At 42.0% G+C, this 26,887-nt stretch overlaps 1 protein-coding gene and 1 long non-coding RNA gene across 3 annotated transcripts; one reads left to right on the top strand and one right to left on the bottom strand.

The window, feature by feature from the left end:
• Nucleotides 1-459: 459 nt before the first annotated feature.
• LOC101159715 (zinc finger protein 709) lies at nucleotides 460-13,266 on the bottom strand. 2 transcript variants are annotated; one of them, XM_023952265.1, is made up of 9 exons: nucleotides 12,996-13,266; nucleotides 10,850-11,052; nucleotides 10,375-10,473; nucleotides 10,047-10,142; nucleotides 9,784-9,894; nucleotides 8,045-8,168; nucleotides 6,989-7,973; nucleotides 5,236-5,276; nucleotides 460-1,928 (listed from the first exon to the last, which is right to left on the bottom strand). In XM_023952265.1, exons 1-9 carry the CDS (start codon nucleotides 13,081-13,083, stop codon nucleotides 715-717), a joined length of 2,961 nt encoding a protein of 986 aa, XP_023808033.1. In that variant the 5' UTR covers nucleotides 13,084-13,266; the 3' UTR covers nucleotides 460-714. The 2 variants fall into 2 exon arrangements, with proteins under 2 accessions (XP_023808033.1, XP_023808032.1); XM_023952264.1 differs by having other exon boundaries at nucleotides 8,045-8,180.
• Nucleotides 13,267-24,585: 11,319 nt separating this feature from the next.
• Nucleotides 24,586-26,431, top strand: LOC105357921. Its single transcript, XR_002872725.1, has 3 exons — nucleotides 24,586-24,984; nucleotides 25,591-25,671; nucleotides 25,776-26,431. It is a non-coding gene; the product is annotated as an uncharacterized LOC105357921 (long non-coding RNA).
• The last annotated feature ends 456 nt before the right edge of the window (nucleotides 26,432-26,887 follow it).

Here is a 26,887-nt window from a genome sequence, read left to right on the forward strand (position 1 = left end):
ATAGCATGAAGCCAAAATCCTATTGACTTCTATTGAGAAATAAACAGTTTCTCAGTCATCCTATTGAATTCTCATTTTTTAATACACAATTTTTATTTATTGCAAGTTATTCCAGTTATAAACTGACCAATCAGATGCCTCAATAAAAATAGGTGGTGGTGGTGGTGTAGGTACCAAACTGTTCAGCCTCCATTAAGTGTTCGGGGTCCTGCGACTAATGATGACATCACACTTTTTGATTGACTGTACGTTGGTCCGATGACGTGTAAGATGCCTTTCAACTGGCAGACTCGGCACAGTAAACCATTGCTACAGAAACTGTAATGTAGATACACAAAGTGGATTTTTTTCTCTCCCAATGATGCTGTATTTTAGACAAACTTCCTACTGGAAGTTGTCATCATGTTTGAGAAAACAAAACGCTAGAGATCATAACAAAACACAAGCATTTGATCGAACTAGTGGACTTAGGTTTATTTGGTTAATTGGGTGATTGTAGCTTTTGTTTGTTATCAGTACTTTGGCCCCACTGAAACAACCCCATATCATGATAATGCCCCCACAGGCAGCACACAAGAGCTCAATGTTCGCTTTTCTTTACACAAGTCCAGCGCTCAGAATGAACATTTCCTATAAACATTTTCTTTGGTTACACACATTAAAAAGTGGGATCCTTGATTTTTCTAACCCTTTAATGATTGTTCACAGCAGTATTCATGACACATGTGTCCTCTGATGCATTTTCAGGTGATAAGACTGCTTGAACCCTTTCCCACACTCCATGCATGGATAGGGCTTCTCGCCTGTGTGCGTTCGTTGGTGCCTCTTCAGGCGGTTGGCGCTCAGGAAGCTCTTGTCGCATTCGGCGCAGGTGTACGGCCGCGCTCCTGTGTGGTAGCGCAGGTGGATGGTGAGGTAGCACGACTGGGTGAACTTCTTATCGCAGTAGGAGCACTGGAAGGGTTTATGGCCCGTGTGGAAGCGCTCGTGCTTCAGGAGCTCTGCGTGGGAGAAGAAACCCTTCCCGCAGTCGGAGCACAGGTAGGGCCTCTCGCCTGAATGCGTCAGCTCGTGCCGGATCAGCGTGGCCTTGTAGACGAAGCTCTTGTCGCACTGCGAGCACCTGAAGACGTTCTCTCTGGTGTGGCAGCGCTCGTGCTTCTTCATGTTGCGCTCCCTCTTGAAGCTCTTCCCACAGAAGGAACACATGAAGGGCATTTCCTCAGAGTGGATCTTCATGTGGCTCAGTAGCCCCCCCTTGTACAGGAAGCCTTTCCCGCATTGGGTGCAGGTGTGCGGACGCTCCTTTTGATGGGTCCGTTGGTGCGCGGTGAGAGCTGCCCGGTAGGTGAAGCTCTTCCCACAGCTGCAGGCATGAACTCGTTCCTCCTGGTGTGTTTGGATGTGTCTTTTAAGGTAGCTGGCACAGCTAAAGCTAAGGCTGCAGTAAGGACATTTGTACGGGTCCTCCACCATGTCCGCATTCATACCATGAGTCCTCAGGTGCCTCACCAGTGCTGACCTCCATGAGAAGGTCTGGCCGCATTCAGAGCACAAGTACTCCCCGTCCTCCATGTGGCCGCTTTGGTGTTCAGTCAGATCTGCTGCAGACTTACAGAGGTCCCCGCAGATCAGACACGTGTACTTGTGTCCAGACTTGTGAGTCTGCTCGTGCCTGTCCAGAGACTGTTTGAAGGAGAAACGCCATCCACACTGAGAGCACGAGAAGGGCTGCTCCCCTGTGTGGACCCGCCGGTGGGCTTTTAGTAAAGACAGGAACCTGAAGCTCTTCTCACAGTCCGGACAGTTGAAGTGTCCTTCTTCATCAGTTGATACCTGACAGGTAGGCTTTTCGTCTGCAGTCTCCTCAGGCTGGACTATGCTCTCATCCTGGAAGTCCCGACCCAAAGAAGACTCCATTGAAAAATCTGATGAACGGAAAATGTGAAAACATATTTAAGATAGGCTACATTTTATTACACCATGGTCCAGGTGAACTCTGGATTCTGATTGGCTGCAGGGTGTTCATTAAATAGTGATAATAGACACCAAAAGAAAGAAGTTCCGGTCACATGGCCTGAATGCTCCCTGTTATTGTGCTGAGTTAAACATCAGTTGGCAACTAGGACAACGGAAACTTGGAACATAGGTGGACAATATTCACACACAACACAACAGCAAGACAGCAGATAAGACATGGTGGAGATTTCTTCAATCAAAGCATTCTAGGAAATAACTTGTGAAATTTGCTTCTTAGAAACAAACTTTTACTTCATTATATGTGGACAAACAAGCAGTAAGAGGGTAACTTTCCCTCTCAAATGATGCTTTGGATCACTTAACATGACATTCAGCTTACGTACAGTGGGGCAAAAAAAGTATTAAGTCACCCACCAATTGTGGATGTTCTCCCACTTAAAAAGATTAGAGAGGCCTGTAATTTTCATCATAGGTTTATCTCAACTATGAGACAAAATGAGAGAAAAAAATCCAGAAAGTCCCATTGTCTGATTCTTAAGGGATTTATTTGTAAATTATTGTGGAAAATAAGTACTTAGTCACCTACAAACAAGCAAGATTTCTGTCTCTCACAGACCTGTATTTTCGTCTGTAAGAGGATCCTCTGTCCTCCACTCGTTATCTGTTTTAATGGCACCTGTTTGAACTGGTTATCTATATAAAATACACCTGTCCACAACCTCAAACAGTCACACACCAAACTCAACTTTGGCCAAGACCAAAGAGCTGTCTAAGGACACCAGAAACCAAATTGTTGACCTGCACCAGGCTAGACAGACAGAATCTGCAACAGGTTAACAGCTTGGTGTGAAGAAATCAACTGTGGGAGCAATTATTAGGAAATGGAAGACATACAAGACCACTGAGAATCTCCCTCCATCTGGGGCTCCCCTCAAGATCTCACCCTATGGGATCAAAATAATCACAAGAATGGTGAGCAAAAATCCCAGAACCACACCGGGGACCTAGTCAATGACCTGCAGAGAGCTGGGACCAAAGTAACAAAGGCTACTATTAGGAACACACTAAACCCCAGGGATTCAAGTTCTGCAGTGGGAGACGTGTCCCCTTGCTAAAGCCAGTACATGTGCAGGCCCGTCTAAAGTTTGCTAGAGCAGTGTTTTTCAACCAGTGTGCCGCGGCACATTAGTGTGCCGTGGGAGATGGTCAAGTGTGCCGTGGGAAATTGCCCTCATTCACTGATCTAAAAACATTTTCCATCTCCAGGATTTCAGCTCTGTGTTCATCCAAACAGGCCCTGATAAAACACTGAGGAGTTAGGAATATAAAAGATCGTAAAATACTTTTTCTTTGCGTTTATTTTATTTTATTAAAGACATTTTGATAAGAATGACGGCACCGCGATTCAGCTGCAGCTTCGGCTGTATTTTGGAAAAGTCCCGTCCCTTTAACTGTCTCCACCAATCATTCTTGGGGGGCTTAATCACACGTCATCAGTCTGACCAATCAGAAGTGGTTAAAGTCTTCACTTCCTTGTCCTGATTTAGCTCGTAAAGTCGCTCAGTTCTAACAAAAATACCAGCTAAAGCTCGTCTTTAGCGGTGTAGCTTTCCACAGAATCCAGTATCAGACCGTGGAACAAGAGAACAAAACAATGAAGCTCTGAAAAGCGATCTCCGGCTTATGCACTACATCTCCCATGATGCATTGGGTTGTGAGAGTGACAGCGCACAAGGAGATCTGTTGTTAAACGTCTTGAAACCAACGAACACACATCAAACTGTTTTTCAATCTTCTAACCTAACTTTTATTACATCTTTTAGAAAAAAACAGCTGCAGTTTCCAGCTTTTTCTGCAACAATTATCTCAAAAATGCATGTGAGACTGTGGAGGGGCTGTAGATCAATACAGACTATGAGTTTCTACTTTTTTTTTAAATTTTTGGATGCTGGTGTGCCGCGGGATTTTTTTTAAGGTTAAAGTGTGCCGTGGCTCAGAAAAGGTTGAAAAACACTGTGCTAGAGAGCATTTGGATGATCCAGAAGAGGATTGGGAGAATGTCCTATGGTCAGATGAAACCAAAATATAACTTTTTGGTAAGAACTCTAAATATCGGGTTTGGAGGGGAAAGAATGCTGTAAAGCATGGGGGTGGAAACATCATGCTTTGGGGCTGTTTTTCAGCAAAGGGACCAGGATGACTGATCCGTGTTAAAAGTATTACATAACAATTGTTATTGACCAAATACTTATTTTCCACCATAATTTACAAACAAATCACTTAAAAATGAGACAATGATTTTTTTTTCTTCTCATTTTGTCTTTCATAGTTGAGGTATACCTATGATGAAAATTACAGGCCTCTCATCTTTTCAAGTGAGATAACTTGCACAATTGCTGGCTGAGTAAATACTTTTTGCCCCACTGTACCATTGTGGCCGCATTGTTTTTTTTGTGTGAATTTTTGTGTTATTTCTGTGTCAGAGTGGGACCTCTGTTTTTCTGAGGATCTTTGTGTTGCAGCTGTTTTCTGGTGTGGTGCTGGACAGATGTGCCTTCTGATTGGACCACAGTTGATGAAAGCAGCCTTTAAATCTTTAAGTGAGTCTCCAGTCCTCTGCTGTAGCCTGTCTTCAGCTCAAAGCTTCTCTTTACTTTGTAACACATTAAACTGTGTTATTCAGACTAGTGTGTTTAATTGTGTGTTCAGGAGTGCTCTCTCTAGTCTTATTTTGTGTTAATTATATCTAAAGCGTAAGGGGGAACTGTCATTTCCTTTAGTACGTGTTTTCTCCCCATTTTCTTTTAGTTTTTACTTGTTTTCTTTCATTTTCAGGTAAGACTTCTGGATTTTGACATGTGGGTTTTTAGGCCTCTGGTTCCCCCTGAAGCCTTTAGTTTCACCTCTTTGAGTTATTGTTGTTTATCATTTTGGTTGTACTTGGAGGCATTTATATCACTTTCCTTCTCTGGTTAGTCCTCATGCACCAGCCGCAGTACAGTGAGCTGCAGGCTCTGTAGCCGTTCCAATGACAACGCTTCGCTCTGCATAGCAAACAATCCGCTTCTTGTGAAAAACAATTTAAGCGTCTTCTATCTGCTCATTCAGAGAGAAACAAAGGATTTTCTGTTTGCATCTCTCTGTAAAATGAGAATGAGCTCATGAAATCCAGATCTATGGAAACAGAAACATTCATACACAAGTAAACATTTACAAAGAGCTGATTTAAAGACAATATTTTCATGCTCGACTCACCCTGCTTTGTGATGACCGGAGATCCATAAGAATGTTCTGAACTGTAACAGAGGAATAAAATAAATACGTTCAGAGTTAGATTCAACACATGCATGTTTTCCTACATTTCATCCAATCCAAAAATGAATCTTATTTAAATCAGCAGGCTTACACACGGCTTAATTGCAAATGTATTGGTGTGTTTAAGTGTCATTACGGTTATAGGGTCATTTGTTCATATGCTTGCAGTGTTCACAAAGCTGGAATAGTTTTTTCTGTGCAGGGAAACGTGAGGAAAGTAAAAGGTTTTAAAGAAAAGACTATTATTGTGGTGGAGAAGTACAGTATATTGAGTTTAGACTGCGATATGCTGCGTTCACCTCGAACTAGTTTGTCCAGTTTCAATGTTAAGTCAATGGTAGGGATGGGTATCGTTAAGGTTTTAACAGTACTACTACTCTTATTGATACTGCTTATCGATCCGGTTTTGAACAACTGCCCCACCCCCCGTGCACACAAATAGCCAGACAGACCTCTCCTCTTCAGCGAGAATAGCAAAATTAATATCACCATTAATTAACGGAAAATTGACCAACTTAGTGAGTTAAACCTGGCAGATAACGTTTATATCTTGTGGGACACAAAAAAAAGCGACTTCTCCAGTACCGATAGCAGAACCGTTTAGGTCAGATCTTAACGATACTGCGGTCTTGAAGAATGTTGCCCTGGAGCTCGTTCAATACCGGGGATCAGTACCCATCCCTAGTCAATGGTATAGGCGGGATCAGAGCATTGGGTGCAGCATATCGGTCCAGCAGCAGCGAGATTTGGGTGGCGCAGCACTTTCAGAGTTCAATTATTTAAACTTTAGCAAGGTCCATGGATCGCATCAACAAATCAGGGATCAGCTTTGGGCATGTGACGTGTTCAGTGACTTGATCAGTGTGTGAAGTAAAAATCCAATATGGAGGATCGACGAGAGCGTTCTCGTCCTAAACTTCCATCTATTTTCTTAACACTCTTTATCCCTTTTAGGCCCGCTGTTGGGCAAAGCTCGGGTACACTTTGGACATGTTGCCAGCCTGTCGCAGGCCCCATGGGGCTAAAGTGAGCGCGCCTGCTACGCCAACCCTGGCTTAGTGCGGGACAGAAAGCCTTCAAAAAGGGTAACAGGGAGACGGAAAGACCGCTGAAGATGGCCGTCATTCAGCCGCATCTCTTGCAGTGGGAGTGAAGATCATAGAATTTCTGAATCATCTCATGAACCCAGACATATAGACGTTTACTGATGATTTTTTTTGGTACTTTTTACAAAATAAATAAATCTGATCTATACATTGTAAATGAGAACCACACAGACACCGCTCCATAATTTGGCAGTAGCTCCTCCCACACGCCTCTGGGGCATCAAGCTTACTTACACACTTTTGGAGAGGCGTCGAACAATGGCGGTTCTACACTAATTTACTCCCCGGGCGAGTGCGAGCAGCTGCGGGGGCGCCAATTTGCACGTTTTAGGCCGTTCCAAAGTCTTGGAAATAACATGATAGAAAACTGATAGTGGCACAATTTGTTTTCTTCCAAGCATGGAATTTGCGCCCCGGGCAACTGCCCGTATTGCCCGTGCCTAAAACTGCTACTGGCGTTGATCAGCGAAGAGAGGCGTCTGACTTGAGTTTGATGCGCGAAATGGTTTGAACGTACCTTTAGATTAACAGTAATGTGAGCAAATAAAACACGTCTGAACATCAGAGAGGATTGAAGAAGACTCTACCAAATGGAAGGCCGCGGAGTCGGGGGGCGCGTCTTCCTAGAGTCCTTCCGTCTTTGGTTGCTCATGTGCTTCTGTAGGTTTATCACCTGGATCTTCATGGTTGGAGTGCGTTTTCGCCCACTTGTTCGTACTTTCATCGGGATGTCACTGTACGACACTTCAGCAGGATCACTGCTTGAACCCCGCTGACCCCTCAGGAACTCTCTGCTGCTGTCATCGTCTCTTAGATCCTCTGCTTCTGTATGATCTTGGCTGATGCATTCTGCAGGTCTTTCATCCTCGCCGCTGTCTGACGCTTTGTCCACCAATCCACCGTCCAGGTGAGTTTTCAGGTGCCTGGCGAGCGACAGCTCCAAGCTGAACCTCCGGTTGCACTGGGAGCAGGTGTAGGCGCGGTCCTGCATGTGCACGTGCTTGTGCTCGGTGCGCGCTGACAGAGAGCGGAACGTCTCCCCGCAGACTGCACAGTCATACGTGCGTCCACTTCTGTGCGTGTGCCTGTGCCGGTCCAGCGACTGCCTGAAGGAGAAGCTGCGGCCGCAGTCACTGCAGTGGTGGGGGCGCACCCCGCTGTGGATTACGCTGTGTGCCAGCAGGGAGGAGGCAAACTTGAACCTCTTATTGCAGTCTGGACACTCATGCAATCCCACAGTGATTTTATGCTGAGAACATGCCTCTTTCTCCACTTCCTCTCTGCTGCTCTTCTGGTCAGAAGACACAGTTAAAGCGTCTTCATCCGCTGGGCCTGCAACTTCAAAGTATTTTTCCGCCACCATTGCTTCAGTGTTTGAGCTTGCAGCAATTACAACCTCTGCTGATTCTGACACAGTGATAATTTCAACAGCAACATCCTCCACTAACGGTGCAGCGCTGGGACTTTGCTGGGGACGGGACAGGCTGGGCTGCTCTGCAGGTTTCCAAACTTTCAAGCATGAAACAGCAGACAGTGAGGAAAGGATGGTTTCACCCATGCAGGATGGAGGGACTGCATATAAAAGGGAAGTTAGTTATTTGAACTTTAAGTAGCATAATGCATGCAATTAAATCAAGACTCACCATGTTGCTCCAAATGTCCTAGGTTTTTGTGGTGTTGCAGCAGATTTTTCAGATCAGAAGGATCAGAAAGTGTCTGCAGACAGTCGTCCACCACGGAGCTTTCATATCTGAGCCAGGAGGTGGTCTGAGGGAACACCTGACAGGAGTTATGTCTCTGAGGTGTCAGAGTGTTGCCTTACCATTCAGTACAAACCCATGAGCAAAAACTAGAAATTACCAGCGGACCTGAATGAGGCAAACACTATTAATGAGAGCACAGGGTAAACTCATTAACAGCTCAAAGAATCATTTCAGAACATCCAAAACCCTTCAAACACTAGATCTCTGAGAACTGCTGAAATCGTGGGACATCCCTCCAGAGAGGGGTTGGGTGCTAAACCCGCTAAGCTACAGCTGCAGAGAAACAGCCGCAGATCCCCAAATTACACAACAAAACCAAAACCAAAACCCTGAGCAGAGGGTTTTCCAGAACGAGTTACCGTAGCTGAGCAACTGCTCCACACCTCTGAGTCCTTGAGGAAACTTGAAATGTTTCAGCGCACAAACACACTTTTGACAATGTTGTGTTTCTACAGCTATGGGGACAGTTTGGGACGGCCTATTGACCCAGCTCCATAAAGGTATGGAGGAGAGGCTCTGGTGAATCAGACTTAGGCTATGTCCAACCTCCCATCCTAACACCTAACTACTAAAAAACTATATAGTGCTACTAATAATAATACTACTGTGTAGTGTCCTGGATTTTAAAAGCAATTCGGACACCAAGCTCACCACATTTTTAGGAGTTTAATGTCCTCTGAAGATAAAAACGTTGATGCTTTAGTAAAAAAATACTTTTTTTTTAAGGTGAGGATGCTGTATGACAGAAATGATAAGAGGATGATAAGAAAAAGATATATTTAAATACATTATTTTGGCAAAAATTGTTCAGACGCAATGCATTGTGGTTTATATTCGCTAATCTAGTAAGCATTGATGCACACTGGTTTTTTGCAGATTCTGCGAAATTTCTAGTGCACTCGATTTTGGAATTGTAGATTTGGACAGCACTACAAAATGGCAAATGCACTACATCGTGCACTATATAGTGAGTAATGAAGGAATTCCGACACAACCTTATACTGCTAAAGCGGCAACACTCATCGCCTCCTGAATGAGAGTGATCTGAATACAAACCAGAGCCAGGCCACTTGACCAGGTAACCGATAGGTGGCTTGTGTCATATACAGAGGCATATGCTATTGGCCGGATCAATCAGGTGTCCCCAAGAGCCAAAGTGGGCAGTGGCAGGACGGCTGGATCAGATGCTCCTGAGGGCCGGAGTGGCCGTCCACCAGGGACCCGGCGCGTAACCTGGCTGGCAGAAGCTCTATGATGGCTGGCAGAATCTGCGCTCAGGGTAGCTGAACACGCATGTGCAGTGATGTATGTCTCAGAGGAGGTTCAATTGGGCATTCAGCATGTCAATCAGTTGACGTACTCCACGGTGAGGATGATGATTTTTGGAAAAATCAGTGTTTAGTAGCGTTGAATCAAGATAATCTAGCCATTACCATGGAGACAGTCAATTGTTCCAATACACACTGATGTATGACATCACCACAAACACTGTCCATTTAAAGACGGAGTTTCTGAGCGGACAATACAAATGTGAAAACAAAAACTTTTCTAACCTTCTAAAAAAATGTTAACTACTGTTCCAGTGCTCTTGGGTTTTGTGATAAATCTTCTTGGCTCACCTGTTCCAGGTCAGGGACCGGCAGCAGCTGAGCAAGCCGACAGACAAACTCTGAAAACAAGGTCTGCAAGTCGTTGTCGTACTGAGGACCGTACTCTGCAGGAAACACCTCCTTCAAAACAGTTTCAAGTAACAATTTTAACTTCAAAAAAATCTCGTTCTACATTGGGACACATTCAAACTCACATAAACTTAGCAATAATTACAGTTTAAATGTGTCAGTTTCCAGCTGAGTTTGTTTTGACAGAGGAGCAGCATCCTCACCGTGAAAAAGTCTCTTTTTTGTCCCGGATCTTTAAGCAGAATCTGAATCATCTCAAGGAACTTCTCTGTCACTTCCTGCTCTGCCAAATCTCCTCCCTGCAACAGAGAAATTAAGAAAGTTAGATGGATGTATGGATGGACTGATAACATTCAAAAATTAAAAAATATTCATTAAATAATGCAATAAAACATTAAAAAAGATGGAATTTGTTTTTATTTATGCTCAGTCAAGACGTTGTACTGTCTAATAGGGACCAAAGACTTCCACAAACACAGTCATATGTAAACATGAATGTGTATGATTTTAATAAAAAGCAGGAGTTGTTACGTCTGTCAGAGAAGGGCGTGTGGCTCGGATCTTCTCCAGGTAGGAAAGGATGCATTCTGGCTTCACCGGCTGTTCACCTTGGCACAGCTCCAGGATGTACTAATGGAAAAGGAAAAAGGAGCACAAACTTATTATTGAGTTTACATCGTTTGACAACCATTTTTCATAGTTTGCATGAACAGGTATACTCAATTCTCTTGAAAGCTCTTTTTCCAGCACCTAAAACATCAGTGAGAATGCTTCCATTTATTAAGAAAATCACTTCAATGATTACTATATAGAAAAAGAAACTGTAAATTTCTTCTATTATTAGTTTGAAGAAATTTGTTATTGAAACCATTAAACTGTAATGCTTTAAAAAGGATGAAATTATCCAGTTAAATACAAGCAGTTTTGTTTTTTCAGAGACCCCCCCCCCCCCCCTCGTGGTATGTCCTGATGACTGAACACTCAACAGAAACCTCTCAAAGCTCACCCTTGATCTCAACCCGACAGTCAGCTGCCACCTGTGCTTGGCCATCAGCAGCTCTGGGACCATGTCCCCCACCATGGACACAAACTCCGCCACATCCCAGTAGCTCTTCACGTCCTGTTGCTTCAGCACCTGCCACATGGAGGCCGTCACGAGCTGGAAGGGGGGAACCAGGAGGCGGAGAGAGGCCAGAGGCAACGAGTCCTCTAAAAAAAAAAAGAGACAAACTCCCACTGAGTGACTTTGTCATTGTTGTGTATATTTTCTTTCTATAAATAAAACTCTTCAGAATCTTTTTTACTGTCATTGTAACAGTGAATTACAGGGAAATTTAGAGCATCTAAAGATGAAAGGTAATCCCTGTGCCAAGATGCAACATATAAATAGAAACAAATATAAAAAAAAAAAATAAGTAACCAAATATAAACAGGAGTCCAATTCCCGACGAGGGCAGTGTATGTGTCATCAAGTGGCTTGTTTTGTAGGTGTTTTTCTCAGTCACGTGGTATTGGTCCTGATGGACCAGTAGCGTCTGCTGGCGGGCAGCGGATGGGTGCAGTATTCTATGATGCTGGGGAGGGGGCGGCCGATAGTTCTCTCTGCTGACCTCACCACTCTTTAGAGACTCTGCCGTTCTCCTTCCGTGCTGGCAGGGGAGAGGAGGGAGGGGAAACCACACCGGGATGCAGTGGGGTGGGATGGACTCGATGGCTGAGCGGTAGAACGTCCTCAGCAATTCCTGGTTGATGTTAGTTCTCCTGAGCGGCCTCAGGAAGTGCGGACGCAGAAGGGCTTTATTTAGGATGAGGATTTTGGTGTTTGAAGACCAAGTGAGGTCAGCTGAGATGGAGGATGTGGAGAGGGGGGATGTCTTGGTCTTTGTAGTGTTTACTACAGGGGCGACTGCGAAGTGCACCCTTACGGTCTCCAGTGATCAACCCCACTGTGGTTGTGTCATCTGCAAACTTGATTATAGTATTGCTGGTGTGGGCTGGTCTGGGGTGTGATGATCACCAGCCAGATGCTCTTTTTCTACAGAAAACACAAACTTCAACCAAGCATGGCACTCAAAACCTTCTCCCCAAACCAAATGAACACGAAAATTTGTGATAATTAAAGTCCCACTCCGATCATCTTTTGATCTGTTTTCAAAGCGTTCCCAGTGATCTTTTAAATATGTTAATGCCGTTTTTAGCCAACATCAAAAAAATTGTCATTTTCTAGGACATAGTTTCTGCAGAGCAGCAGGAGTTCATCAGAAATTCACCTCTGACTTGTGGGCAGGTCTGTTGCCTGTCCTGACTTCCCATCATCCCTTTGTTTACACTCTGTCCAGCCAGCTTACACCTCCAACCTAATAGCAGTGTCGCTAAAATGGTTAACAATATTGAAGGCATCCAGCCGTACAGGACATACATGGATCTATCTAGTCGTCTGCAAGTGGATGCATCAGAATGGAGCAGAATAAGAAGCTTGTGGTCAGCCCAGTGTATTTTCTACATCACAAACTGCATTTTTTTATCTGCTCCTGATTCACAACTATTTAAATAAAGACATACTCAGAAATGCAATTGTATTTTAATTTTTTTGCTTTAAAATTGTCCTCCAACATCAGAAAAATGCTACAGGAACATGTTAAAAACACCAAAAACACCATAAGATTAGGTCTTTAATCTGCAACTAATGTGAAGCAATATACGTTTAATTTGTCTGTTTTGTTGAATTTCTAGTTCATCACGACAGAACTGGACGATGCGGAAATTTTGTTCTTAGATCCACCTACCTACTGTTTTTTTCTGAAATTAAATCAAATTAAAATGATGCATTTTGAAGTGACTACATTGTTTGTTTCTAGGTGGTGGCGGTCAGAAGCTGTTGTTTGAATTGAACGCAGCCTCTTTGGGTGCGTGTTCAAGAACAACAGCATTGCTCATAAAACAGTATGTTTCCTCTGCTGGTTTCTTGCGTATTTGATCTAATATCAACACAACTTTAACTTTTATTCACATTAGAGATGTCGGCAGAAGACCTCTAGGTGAAATGAAAACAAATAGACTATTTGAACCAGCTAGCTTAACTCAGCTATTATAAAGCCAAACTGCGCATGTCTGTTTACAAACACTAACAGGAGTCTGTGGCTGAAACTCACTGTTATTCATCGACGTTTTTTCTGTTCCTCCGGGGTTTTTCGACAGAAACCGGCCTTTGGAGACGACCGTTTGATCACCTGTGTCCATTTTTCAGCTGCTAAAGTTGGACTCGCTGCTGTTATTTCACAGAGCAGCTATGTTGAGCGGCGTTTCAAGGCTGGAAATCAGAATAAACGTTGGACTAACTACCTGAAGCCAATGCCCTAAGCTAAACAGATCTGTTTCCATTGCCAATGCGAGTGTTTCTTCTTCTACTTTTTTATAACGGACAAATCATCCTTAGGTTCTTGCTGCCATCTAGTGGAAACATTTTGCATTGCGATATCTTTTTGCCATTTTCAATGTCAGGAAATGCTCACTAGACTGCAAAATGTTGAATTTTTGTAAGAAAAGCACACTAAACTAATATTAAAGTCAAGTAATTGAACTATAATAAAACTTTATTAAAGAACAACTCCCATGAAAATTGTGTTTTGGGTGCTTTTAAAATGTTCTTGTAGCATTTTTTTCTAGATCGAGGACACGTGAAGAAAATTAAGCCAAAAATAAAATCTTTATTCAAATTGTTGTGAATCAGGAACAGACAAAAAATGCATTTTGAAAAAGGTCTTATTTGTTGTGTAAAACAATGTCAAGAAATTCACTCTCATTAAATGATATAGGGTCTCCATCCTATATACAGAAGCTCCATTAGAGTCGCTGCACTGCGAGTTTCGTATGCAAAGTTGGACTCCATATTGAATAGATCAAGATAGGCTCACTGCTGTGATACCATCCACCATCTTCATCTCTTCTCCCTGTAACCTCACTTTTCCTCTTGGGTCCCTCTCATTCACACACATTGGACACATTTTGCATTAAAATTCTGCATTCAGTAATAACCATAAACCAACAGTGTGTTTAATCAGGCACCGATCCCATTTTTTTGTTTTGTTGCTTTTGCTGACATTCTGAGTGTTACGTGTCTTTTCATCTCTTTGTGTAATTTGACCTTTGCCTGTTTCGACTTCGCTCTGCCTCGCCCACGCCCACTTTGTTTACTGATTCTCTTATCTGCTCCTTGACCAACCTCTAGGGCCCTATATGTGTTTGTCAATAAACACAGATGGACATGGATCCAAACGCCTCTGCCTCTTCGTCACAAAGACTAAGGAAAAACAAAGACGACCTAACCACGTTGACACAAATGTTAGCTTGTTGAGGAGAAAAAACTTGGGATAAATTCTGAAACTGAATGAGATCATACTGTGTGCCGCACTGCAGGAAAACTTCAGCTGATTGATTTTTGCAATGTTCTCCTTAGTGTCTCTGTTCATACAGCACAGTGGTCACATGCACAGATTTACTGAGATGATGCTTAACATTTATTTTCCCAATCATGTTTTCCTTAATTTTCCTTCACTCATCTGTCTCTGCAGCTTTACTCACATCTTACAATGATACCCTTTTTCATGGGTGAGATGGAGCAGTGTATCAAAAGTGTGTAGTGTTTACTAGAGCATAAACACAAAATACAGCTAAGAAGAACAAAGAAGACCATCATGGTAGTGTGTTATGTCATGGTTTCTTTGTATTAGTTTTTGGATCCATTGTATTACCGTCATGATTTGAGTTCTGTTTCCTGCTTTATTTTGAAGTTTTCCTGCATGTCATGTTTTCGAGTTTTACTTCCCTGTTTCCAATCTGTTCTTGTCGTTGTCACCTGTGACTTGTCAGTCCTGTCTGTATATAAGTCTTGTCTCTGCCTTCCTCTTGTTCTGGTCCATATCGTCTCTTCCCTGACTGTCTTCTGCCATGTTTCCATGTTTAGGCCACAGTAAGTTCAGCTTTGTTTCCCTGCTCTGCAGCGCTTTTTGTTAAGCTATTAAACCCCTTGCCCTGGAACCATGTGCCTCCCCTCTCCATTTTGGGGTCCTTCATGTTCATCAGCCCTCCCTACCTGACAGTGATCCCCTGAAGGAATCGGGACAAGCAAAGTTTATTTAGATTATTTTACACTCTTAACTGAGATGATTGAACCCTGTTGTTCACTTTATGCAACATCCAATTAGATCTGAATTTGACATATTGTAGCTGTGCATGCGGCACACCAGCATCCAAAAATTGAAAAAAGGAGAAACTTTATTGTCTGTATTAATGTACAGTCCCTCTGCGATCTCACGTGCATTTTGGTGATAATTGTGGCAGAAAAAGCTGAAAGTTGCAACTGTTTTTAAAAAAAAGATGTAATAAAAGTTAAATTAGTTTTACCCCGGTAGTTTTTTTCCCTTCAGTTTATTAACATGCAATTTTATGTAACCTCACAAAGAAAAAAATATTCTTTCTAAACAGATATTTTCTTTAAATATTTTTTTTATGTAAGTGCAAAAGCAACTGTAATTTTTGAATATGATCACAATATGTTTGATAAATTGTACACCTAAAAACTAACATTATATTCATGTTTATTGTAGCTGCACAAAAAGTGAACATATTGAAGTTTTATTAGTTTTTCCTTTGTCTTAATTGAAAATGAAGTTATTTCACCTTAAGTGAAGTCACTTCACCTTAAACCTTTTTCTTAAATGTTGTTATAACTTCTACTTAAGCTTAACTTTTCATTTTTCAAAAGTGACTGAAGTCTGAAATGATCTGAAGACGGTCTCATACCGGATCCCGTGGAAAGCTACAATGCTAAAGACAAGCTTTAGCTGTTATTTTTGTTGGAACTGAGAGACTTTATGAGCTAAATCGGAACAAGGAAGTGAAGACTTTAACCACTTCTGAATGGACAGACTGATGGCGTATGATTAAGCCTCCAAGAATGATTGGTGGAGACAGTTGAAGGGGCGGGAGTTTTCCGAAAACAGCTGAAGCTGCCTCTAAATCGCGGTACCGTCACTCTTATCAAAGTCTTGACCAGAATCGAATGAAGACAAAGAAAAAAGTATTTTATGATCTTTCATATTCCTAACTACTCAGTGTTTTATCAGGGCCTGTTTGGATGACCACAGAGCTGATATCCTGGAGATGGTAAATTTGTTTTGATCAGTGAATGGGTTATTTCCCACGGCACACCTGACAATTGTGCCGCGGTACACAGGTTGAAAAACCCTTGTCTAAATTTAGCATTTTATACCATTTGCCTGGGGGAATAATCAATTCTGATTGGCTGCTGGGTGTAGTTTAAAAAGTGATGATGGACAATGATAATGTACACCTGCAGAAGAAGTTCCAGTCAAAATCACTGTGCTGGTTTTTCTGAAACAAAGCTTTAGGTGACGGCTCATCCATTACCACAACAATGCACAGCATTGCGTATCATAGTCCTTTGTTCTGTGAAAAAGCCATTTCAATTGGAAAGATATCAAGAATAAAGTACTAAAAAAATGATTGATTATTTATTTATTTTGTAAGTGACCGTGGTATAAGCGCGATGGTGGCCTTTGAGGTGTCCATTCTCAGAAAGGATCAGGCTTCAGTGTGGTCCGTTAAGTAAGGGTTAATGGCCGACAAAGTGTGCATTATCACCTTTTAACGCATGCCGTGGAAGCCTCGACCGTCCGACGCGGTGGGGACTATTTTTTACGTGGACCACCGCTGCAGTCGAGATTTGGCGACATAAAGCGAAATATATATAAATATGCTGATCATCCTGATGGGTTAAATAAAGCATCATTTCAGAGAGAAAGTTCACCTCTCAACCGGTTGTTTTTGTCCAGATGATGAAGCTAAAGGTTGTTTTAGAGAAGCCAGTGCAATGATATAGAATATCTATGCTATGTGACCGAAACTACTTTTTAGACGTGGTATATCCCTGTGGTATATCACTTTTTAATGCACACCCAGCAGCCAATCAGAATCGAGTATTCACCCGGACAATGGTATAATTTCTGATAGTGGACACTTCGTCAGGCATTATCCCTTACCTACACTGCAGTGGTGAATGGGAGGCACTTTAGTACAAAACTCAAGATATTTTTACCTTAAACGTTGGCTATGGAATTATTTTATGACACTCATGGCTTTTTAGAAGGAATTGAGAAAGTACTCAAGAATACACATCTTGTTATTTAAATTTTGAATTGTACATTTTAAAGTAACAAGGGAGAAAGAAACGATATTTACAGTTTCTGGGTGTTGAAGTTAAAAATTCATTAATTCAGCATTTAGTGATCCACTCTTTATTATTAGAAATTAAGAAAAACAAGAAATTATTGGACTTAATCTATGGATCAACATTTATTTACACAGCATAAGTATTTAGCTTTCTTTGCCCCAGTCTGCATGGAGAAGATCAAGAAGAGAGCTAACATGAGTTCGGACTGGCCGAGGAGACCTCCCATCTTGACCTGAGTTCAGGAGAAACACGTCTGTCTCACATGTTACAGAGCAAACTTTTCTCAGAGAACAACTTTTAATCATTATGGAAACTCATGTATTTTACTAAGTTGTCTCCTGAAAACCTGTTGGTTATAACCTCATAATGAGCACATACCTGTTTGCTGTGTGATGCTTGAGTCACAGCTCAAAGTCTTAGGACAAACAATGTCTTTTAAACTCTGTCTGGACTGCCACACCTCCTTCTTCCTCATCACTGTGAATGGCCTCAGTCCTGTTAGGTCAGGCTGAGTGTGAGGGAAGTGTGAGCATTTCACTGCCAAGAAGGACATTTCTGCTTCTCGGACATCGCCCACCTGGCTCCACCTGCCTGACTAAACGACATTCCAGGACAAACCCAAAAAAAAACTCATGTTTTGTTTTCACTCAAACTCTGAATTCAGATGGTTTGGGTTCACAGCTAACAAAGAATCAAATTAACCCTTTAACAGTGGTGCTTTTTCTCTGGTGTTGGTGCTCTTTGAATCATCGTGACTCATCAACTGTTTATTGCAATTATTGTAACTCCAACGGACTCTGATGCAGAGAAAAACAGCTGTTCACAGATATACAACACTGATCAGTCAGCTTAACACTGCTGTGAATCCATTGGAATTACAATAATTACATAAATGATCAATGATTTATTAAAGTTCAAAGAGAGAGTGTTTTTTCCTGTCGTTCCTGTATTACAGTTTTTTTCAAATGCTAAAACACAAAAGCCAATCCCCTAAACCAAATGAGTTGTCTAAACACATTTACTAAATCTAGCCATCATTTTCTAATACCATAAACACATTTCACATGAAGACACACGTCACAAAACAGAATTCTCCATTCTCATAAATGTTAACACATTTTTCTTTGCTAAAACACTAGTTGCAAAATAACTCTGCTCAGAACTCTTCTCATATTCTCATAGTCCCACATGTATAAAAGCAAGATCAGAGTGCCCAGTTTTGGGGCAGGGGGCGATGCTTGATTGGGTGGGGGGTGCTTTCTTGGCTCCTCCCTCCTTGTGTGGACTGAGGCCTGGGCCCAATGCTAGGGGGCTGGGGGACAGCTGTTTCACCACCGGGGGACAGTCCATCAGCTATTCCCCCATTTATCCCTTTTCTCATATAATCACTTATTAGGGGATGGGGGTGACAGCCTGCGATGCACCTTGGGGGGAGGAGTCACTTGGCACTGGTCCCCCTTCCTATGGTTGCATCTTAGACACAAACATTATACAAGGAAGGTGGGACCTTTGGCCATCTGTCCCCTCATACCTGAAAGGGGATCCCAGGCCCTTGGCAACGTGTTCCTTGGGTGCTGGCTTCGTGGACCCAGCGGCCCTCTCTCCATGCGGGGAAAGGCATTCCTGTGCTCTCTGGCAAGACCCAGAACTGGGGTTCTGGGTCACCCCGGGGACACCCCGGAGGGTGTCCGTGTCTCTGTGGTGGAGGTTCTGGTCCATTCCCTTGAGCGCTGGCCTTCTCCAAATTCCATCTATGGGTGAGCCTGGTCAGGCCATAGTAACAACACTCCTTGTGGACCTGCAACGCTCTTGGGTGTCTTCCTCCTGGGCAGGGGTGGCTACCCCCTACCTTGCTCTCACCTGGACCAACCGTTGACAGGGTGGTTGACTGCCTGGAGCGTGGGGCAGTCTCCCTTGGGGGGCCCTCGCCCATGCTTGGGGTCCGGGGGGGGGGGACGCCTAGAACTCCTGGGTGGTGGTAGGTTGCTTGTCTGGGGCTAGGGATGCTCTCCTGGGGCGGGGCCCTGTATTGGGCCCTCCCGGCATGGCGAGGGGGTTACCATCCTGGTTGGGTTGGGGCTTGGACTCTTTGTCCCCCTGTGCTTCCCTGCTCTCCGGTGTTAGTGGCCCCCGTGGCGGTCCTGCTTGCCCTGGCCTGGGGGACGGATGTGATGGCCCGGCGGCCGATTGTTCTCTATCTGCTCAAAAAAATGATTCAAGCCCCTCTTTCATGTAACACAAGTAAATGCTGTTTGTTTTATTTAAATATATTTATTTTAAAAATATGAATCTACATTTAATTGACCTAACATAAAATGTATTAATAGTTTCACCTGTAAACTCCAGTAATCCAAAATAAACGAGTTCAATTAAGGGGGCTCCTTAGTGGATCCGCCATTTTCTACCTGTTGCTGCGACAGAATTGAGGCACTCCCTTTTACACGTGCAAAATCATTCTTCGGTGAGTATTCTTTTATTGGTTGAATGCTGTTTTCCTGTTTCCTTAATTCTTCTTATAGTATCTTCCGCCGTTTTTCAGCAACAATTTTCTACCTATTTTGACTATTCAACCATTAAAACGTTCAGCTCTTTCCTCTGATGCCTGCTATGACTTTTGGTCCTTCAATTCCTTCGACTTTTCGAAGACAGAAAACTTTCGTTCATGTTTTTCCACGTAAAAAACGTACTGTGGCTTGGAATCGTTTCAACTCGGTTTCTCCTAATAAGATAATACACGACGAACCTCATTTATAGAGAAAATGATTCTTTTTGTTTATACTGGCGAATGGATTTGGCCTCAAAAGAGTTAGCTCAGTGTATCAGTCAATGGTGTCAGCATGTAGAGGTTCTAGGTTCACACAAAGTATGTTGCCTTGCCTTATTTTGCAGTAAGTTTCATTAAGTTAATGGATTTCTTTCTGTTTGGCTTTTTGTGATAAAATTGAGTTCGACTGACTCAATTATATTTCATTACATGGAAGAATTTTCTTTGAGTTAGGGCTATTCATATTTATTGGATGGAAATCCTGCCTAATTAAATTGAATTCATCCAATGAGTTATTTTTTTGAGTGTACCGTGTGGGTGTTGTGGGCTCCTGGTTGCTGCCGCTGCTACAGCGGTGGGGGTCTTGGTGTGGGAATGACAGGGCACTCTCCCCCCTTCTTTTTACATTCCATCATCCACCTTATAAGAACATGAACACTCACTTGAACACAGGTGCTATCTCAAATAGTTTGCCTGACTGAATAAAATGAATGTGTGTGTGTGAACATTGGTTGTCTCAAATACATGTTGACATGTTTTGAATGTGGGCTTTTTTGGAGCCCACATTTATGTTTGTAACATTTGAGTATGTGTGTGGACAGGCCCTGCCCCTTTTAGATTTGTATTACTTATAAACCAGACTGTAATGATAGTAAACATCCAGCAACTTATTGCTTCATGCTGCTTCACGGTTCTACCCCCCCCCCCCCCCCCCCCGCTCGCCCCATTGGTCACCCCCCCCCCTTCCTCCTCCCTAGCATCCTTCTCTCTTCTTCCCTTCATTTCTTTTTCGTCCGGTCCAACAAAAAACTGTTACAGATGTGAATAAGATGAATAAAGTTTAGCCTAAATTACAAAAGGGGTTAATTCAAATATACACCTAGTGTGTCAAAAGATCCATAACCCCTGTCGTAACAGTAAAATATGTCCAACACAAGAGGCTTTCAGCTCTCATCTGTTTGCTCAGCTGTTGGACAGGACAAGTTTAAAAAAAAAAGAAAAAAAAAGGTGAAACATCATTGGCCAAAGAGCCATCACTGAGGTTCCTGGCCAATAGGGGGTTATTTTACTTTTTGTGCTGCCATGGGTTTGGTGGGGCTTGCCCACTGGCATGCTGTCCTTGGGTCTTACAACACCCAACGTCTCCTCACCTAAGAGCTAAAAGATATCCTCCTTGACCGCCAACAATATCATCCGGGGCATCACATTTATGTGATCATTTGGGACAATGTAAGTTTCCACGGAACAAACCAAATCAGAGTGGTTTACCAACAACAGTGACCACTTTTAAACATCTGTCTGCCACCCATAGTCCCCTTTCCTGAGCCCTATAGAGTTCTTCTCATCATGGATATGGAAGGTTTATGACAGACACCCACACACTAAATTATGCCGCACAGTGATTGTTGTGTGTGTGTGGCGTGAATAAAGTAGATAAAATAACTTCACACCTTGATCATGTTTTACAGAGTATAGTGTGCATTAGATTCTGTTTTTGCACTGAGATATGTTACAGTAGTGCACTGGTACATGCGAAATTTACTATAGATATACTCTTCATATAAAACTCACAAATCTAAATCTTATCCTCTGCAGAGATCTAAGAACCTCCATTACTGTAAAGTTTCTAAAAATATGCATTGGCAGCTGCGAAACAAAGAACCTTGTCACAAATTGAGCATTGTGTTTTCAATTGTTTTGCTGTAGTGTGTAATTATGTGTATAGTGTTTACAGCTTTGAAAGCTTCAAGCTGCTCTTTTACTGGGAAAGTTTGAGTTTTGAATTGAGAAGGTGTGGTTCTGTTTATGTAGCTTTAGAAAAGGGTGTTGTGTATAGACATTAGGGAACATGGAGGACAAGTTTGTTCACGTTTACTCTTAGGTACTTTTTAGTCTCTTGGAGTGACCAAGAAAGACAACAAGATCATACAACACAACTCAATGTTGTGTGCATCTTAAGAATATCTTAAGCATACGTTAATGCATTGAGTCTATATATCCATAAGGGTTCTTCAGGAATGGAATGAAAACTCCTTCAACCTGCCGCGTCTTTTTTGAGTTGTTGCTGTGAAGGACTAGTGTTGTCACAAAATGACATTGTTTTGGCACTGGACCTAAAAATTTCGATTTGAATGTAGAAACACGTGCAAGGCTGACCTTATGCGTTGCAAAAAAGTGTCCACGTGTGTTAGTGTGCATATACAGTGGAGGAAATAAGTATTTGCAAATTTTGCTAATTTGCTGATTTTGAAGGTTTGCCCACTTAAAAAGAAATTATCACTCTGTGATCCTATGGAAGGTTAATTTGAAAAAGAAAGAGATAGAAAATCAAGAAATCCACTTTATAGAAATTATATACATGTATTTGCACACAATTAGGCAAATAAGAATTTGATCCCCATTGAAAGCATGAAGAGTTGTGGTTAACAGACTCCCCTAATCAACCTGTCACCTATGGAGTCCTATCCTGTTCATAACTAAATAAATAAATATTTAAATAAATAAATAAATATGGCCTCATGCAAAAACACAATCAACCAATAAATCTCTAATAAATATATAAAAAGATCATGAAATTGTTAAAAACCTGCACACAGATTTTAAATTAGCCATTATATTTTTCAATATATTTCATTTTGCTTTAAAACCTGTTCATTATTTTAAAACAGCATTTTAAAATATTCATTAATATTCATTAATTATGTGGAATATTATTATAATTCTGTCTTTTTTTAGAAGCACGTATTTCAAAATCAATATTTTCCAAAGTAGCTTTGTATTTATTTCATGTTGCTGTTTTTCAAAATGACTTATTTATTTCATGAAAAGCTTTTTCAGGAGAATGAGTCTATCAGCGAAAGTGGGCGGGATCTAAACGCTCATTGGCTCATCCATGGAAATCGACTCTTATTCCTCGATACCTGCTCAGCGGTGTTCCAGTCAGAGATGACATATTTCAGCGATATCCGCGCAGCGTTGCTGATATTAGAGATCAAATGGAGACAAACAGTATGTCTGCTGCAGCAAACATGGACGACTCTGTTTTTGTAGTTTGAGGGTTTGTGTGGACCAAACCACAGAGGAGCTCCGGTCGTCCACATTTCGAAGTCCCCCATTGAAACACTCCTCATTATTAAATTACGTGTAAATCAGAGCGCCCAGGCAGCGCGAGAGTAAGTGTGTGAGCGCAAGTTAAGGGTCTGTTGCCCTGTTCCCCGGAAAGGTAATAGTAAAAAAAGGTTTCCTCCAAAGTACAGAGCCTGATTCTTGGAGTAAGCCCTGGCTGCAGAATTGCTCAATCAATCCCGGATCTCTGCTGCGTTTTCCGATCACGGTCAGAAACGTCATCGCAGTAAAGGTTCAACATATTCCCGCAGTGGCGGTTCTACCCTGAATTACTCCCCGGGCGAGACCCTCCTCTGGCGCCCCCCCCCCCAATAGAGTCACTTTGTCCATTTATTGTAACTGAAAATACAGTTAGGAAATATTTAATCAAACACAAATAATCTGAAATAAATATTATAAACTACAAATCACACTAATAATACACTAGAATAAATGTAACTGCAGCACTAAGAACAGAAACACTAACTAAAACCTAACCTTTGTGGCCTTCCTGATGCAAGCTTGTCAATAACGTCATCATATGAAATCTGCTCCCCCCATGAATGATTGATACTAACAACAGCAGGTTAGTGAGTTGCTCCTGAGACATTGGTGATCTCAGGTATGACTTGATCAACTGGAGTTTTGAAAAGCTAACAGCAGCAGCATCAGCAGCAGCAGCAGCATGCTACCATCACAGCTTATTTAACATTATGAACTAATATACAACAATAAAACACAACAAAAACTTTGTGTTACAGCAGAGCAGACAGACACACGAATCATAACTAATGTTACAAGTTAAGGCAGAACAAACATTTAAGAATAAATATCTTAAAAAGGACGTTATTTGCAATATTTGGGCCTACTTCAGTTTTGGTCATGATAGACCAAACAAGAGATTTTTCCTCTGCAACGTTGTTGTTGTAGGGCAGGTAGCATTCGAATTTAGAAAACGTGCATCTAGCTATGCGATAATACCCTTTTCTTTGTCTTTTTTCTCCTCTTCTTCTCTTTTCTTTCTAAATTCGGCACCAGCTTTGACCTTTTTTCTCCATATTTCAGATGTTTTTGCATTTAGCATAAATGTCCTGACATAGGTATCAAGTCTGTCGACTAAACCAACTGTCATCTAAGTGAAGAATTTTTTTTGTTTTCCCATTTTTTATTTGGGCATTTCACACAAAAATAACCAAAAAAGCATGATTTTTTTTTATACCTTTTTTATACCCGCAGCCCCCCCCCCCCCCCGTTCGTCAAACATTTCCAGCAGGAGCGCGTGCAGCTGCACCCAGGGGCGCCAATTCGCTACATGGCGGCGCAATTTTTATTTTTATTTTTTCATCAAGCACTGAGCCGCGGCCCGCGACCGTTGCCCACCTGGAAGAAGATCCAGCCAGGTTTGCGCATGCGTTTTGTGCTCCGTGCTCACCTCTCAGCCTGCACCCTTCACCCCGCGCCCCCTCCCTTCTCCTTCTTCACCCCGCGCCCCCTCCCTTCTCCTTCTCACACACATTTGCGTCTACTTCTCAAAGACAGGAGGGAGCGCAGCTGCGGGGCGGGGGCGCCGCCAGGTTTCAGGCTGTTACAAACTCTGTGATATAAGTAAACCAATACACTAATTCGGCGAAACCCGGAAGTAAAGTAGCGCCGCCATTACTGCGGTGCTCTGCTGCTAAGGAAGTAGCAGAAGTAGCTTGTTGTTGGTCCCGCAGCGGCTGTTGCAGACGTTCGCTGCAAGCTTACAAGCAGGCTTAGATGCGAAAAGTTTGTCCATTTTTTTTTCTTTTCAACGATGCCGGGAAGAACTTGTTGTGTTTTCGGCTGCTTTAACAGCAGTGCAAAAATACAGGCCTGGAATAAGACTGTTTGTGAAATTCACAAACCTTTACTGCACCGACTGCCCGTGTGGCCTTATGGATTACACAGATAACCTGGTCGAGCGGAGGACCAAGATGTGCGTCAAAAGTGGATGAAATACATAAACCGAGATGGCGTCACAGCAAACAAGAATACTGTGGTACGTTTGGCTTGATTGTTCTATCTGTTAATGCCACATGTTGCACGCAGAGGGTGTAAACATACGACATAGCTAGCTAAGATGCTAACATTATTAGCAACAGGCGAAAACACAGCTGACGTTTCATGTTTTCAAGTGAAAATCTGATTTTACAAGACTAAAGCTCTGTTTTTACTGCTTTGTATGATCTGTAATTAAGTTACTGTAGTTTATTTCTGTGCATTGGCTTAACTGTTTGTCCTGTTGCTGTTCTTTGGGTAAAAAAAACATCTGCTAGATGGATGGGTAAATGTACTCAACCAATTGGTTTTTTGATTATTCTGTGATTGATGTTATTAAATAATTAAACTAGTATCTCAAATAGACAAATCTTCATTCTTGCAAAAAATAAAAAAATCCACATAGTACTTCAATTACAACAGTAGACTAAACAGGATGGGGATAAACAACAATTTTTGCCCCTTACACCTCAAAAAAGAACAATATTATATGTAAGCCCCCTCCAGAGATTAATAAATAGGATGGTAAAATGGAATTGTGCATGTGCAAAGTATTTCAGAAGTATTTACAACAACCAATGTATGTATATTTATGTTTCACTCTAAGGTGTGTGGGATACATTTTCCTGACGGACAACCCAGAAGAGAAAATCGCTATCCTGTGTTGTTCATGGGCTATGATTGTCGTGTAAGTAGGTCTCTTAGCAGAGCCATATTATTGCGTCACATTGTAAGTTTAAATATGTTTCATTCTCATGTTTTACTAATGCAAAGCTCTTTTTTTTTCTTTAGGTAACTCCAGCTAGACCTCCACCCAAAAAAAGATGTCTTCAGGCACTACACCTGAACTCAGCTATTGGACCAATGGGAACAGATGTGGATGTTGGAAATTTGGAAACATTGCCTCTGCAAACATGTGATGTTGGAATCCAGTCGCCAGATCACATGGACCACAACTACAGTTTCAGCTGCGGTAACAAGCCGATGAAGGACTGTGGCACTCAGACTGATCCAACGCCATCAGTGTCAGCGAAAAATTTAAATAACAAAGACTTTATATTTTATACAGGTTTATGTGCTGACAGTTTCTGGCTACTTTTGCGAGTCGTTTTGTGTTGATGAGATTGTAAGTATTTGTGCAGAGCTATGTAATTTGCAGCCTCTGTTAATCCATAACAGTACTGAATAAAAAAAGGAAACACCTGAAGAATGATTGTGTGTGTGATGTGGTTATTAATTTTGAGGCCAAGGAAGGTCATATTACTTTTTATTTGAACAAAAAGTTCAACAAAGCAACCAACTGTTTCAAACCACAATGTAGATGGTTGTACATGTTTAAATTGTGAAGAAATGTCAAACTCTTGATGCTTAGTAAGTTACCATAGCAATGCAGTGTCGATAACTAACATGTAATTTTTTTAAACAATGAACAGATATTTTACTCTTGATGTGTGTATTACTCCTTTTGTTATATGCTCATTAATCTTATTACTAACTACTTAAGCACACAACTTTTCATAACCCCATGTTCAATTCTTGTTCCTACTGCTGGCAGCAGATTCTGAAGCTCATCACATACCAGGCGATTAATAAAGTAATCCTGGATACCTGTAAAAACATTTATTTTACTACAAATAGTCGTGTTTTAGTTGTTTGCAAGCTAATGAACATATTAGCAACACAGCTAGTAATGATAGCGTTCGGTTTTATGGCTGTCATCAATTAATACACGCCTTAATACATTATCTTGACATTAAATTACCTGCATTGGTCAATTTTGGCCACTGCCTGACGTCATCTACCCAATCATCCCTTTCCTTTGCCATTGTTTATCTACCTGTCACCTGTCATATTCGCGTGAGAAATGCTTTCATTGAAAATCCAATAGAGGGCAGTGGTAAGTC

Source organism: Oryzias latipes, chromosome 23, assembly GCF_002234675.1.
Source record: "Oryzias latipes chromosome 23, ASM223467v1".
Classification (NCBI taxonomy): Eukaryota; Metazoa; Chordata; class Actinopteri; order Beloniformes; family Adrianichthyidae; genus Oryzias; species Oryzias latipes.

Bases quoted from the DNA above. Each gene is read 5' to 3' on its own strand.
- LOC101159715 (XM_023952264.1), bottom strand. From the start codon at position 13,083: ATGGACACAGGTGATCAAACGGTCGTCTCCAAAGGCCGGTTTCTGTCG. The intron at 8,181-9,783 runs GTGAGCCAAGAA...AACTCCTGTCAG, and splicing joins CGGTCCCTGACCTGGAACAG to GTGTTCCCTCAGACCACCTC. The intron at 1,929-5,235 runs GTGAGTCGAGCA...TCCGTTCATCAG, and splicing joins TCCGGTCATCACAAAGCAGG to ATTTTTCAATGGAGTCTTCT.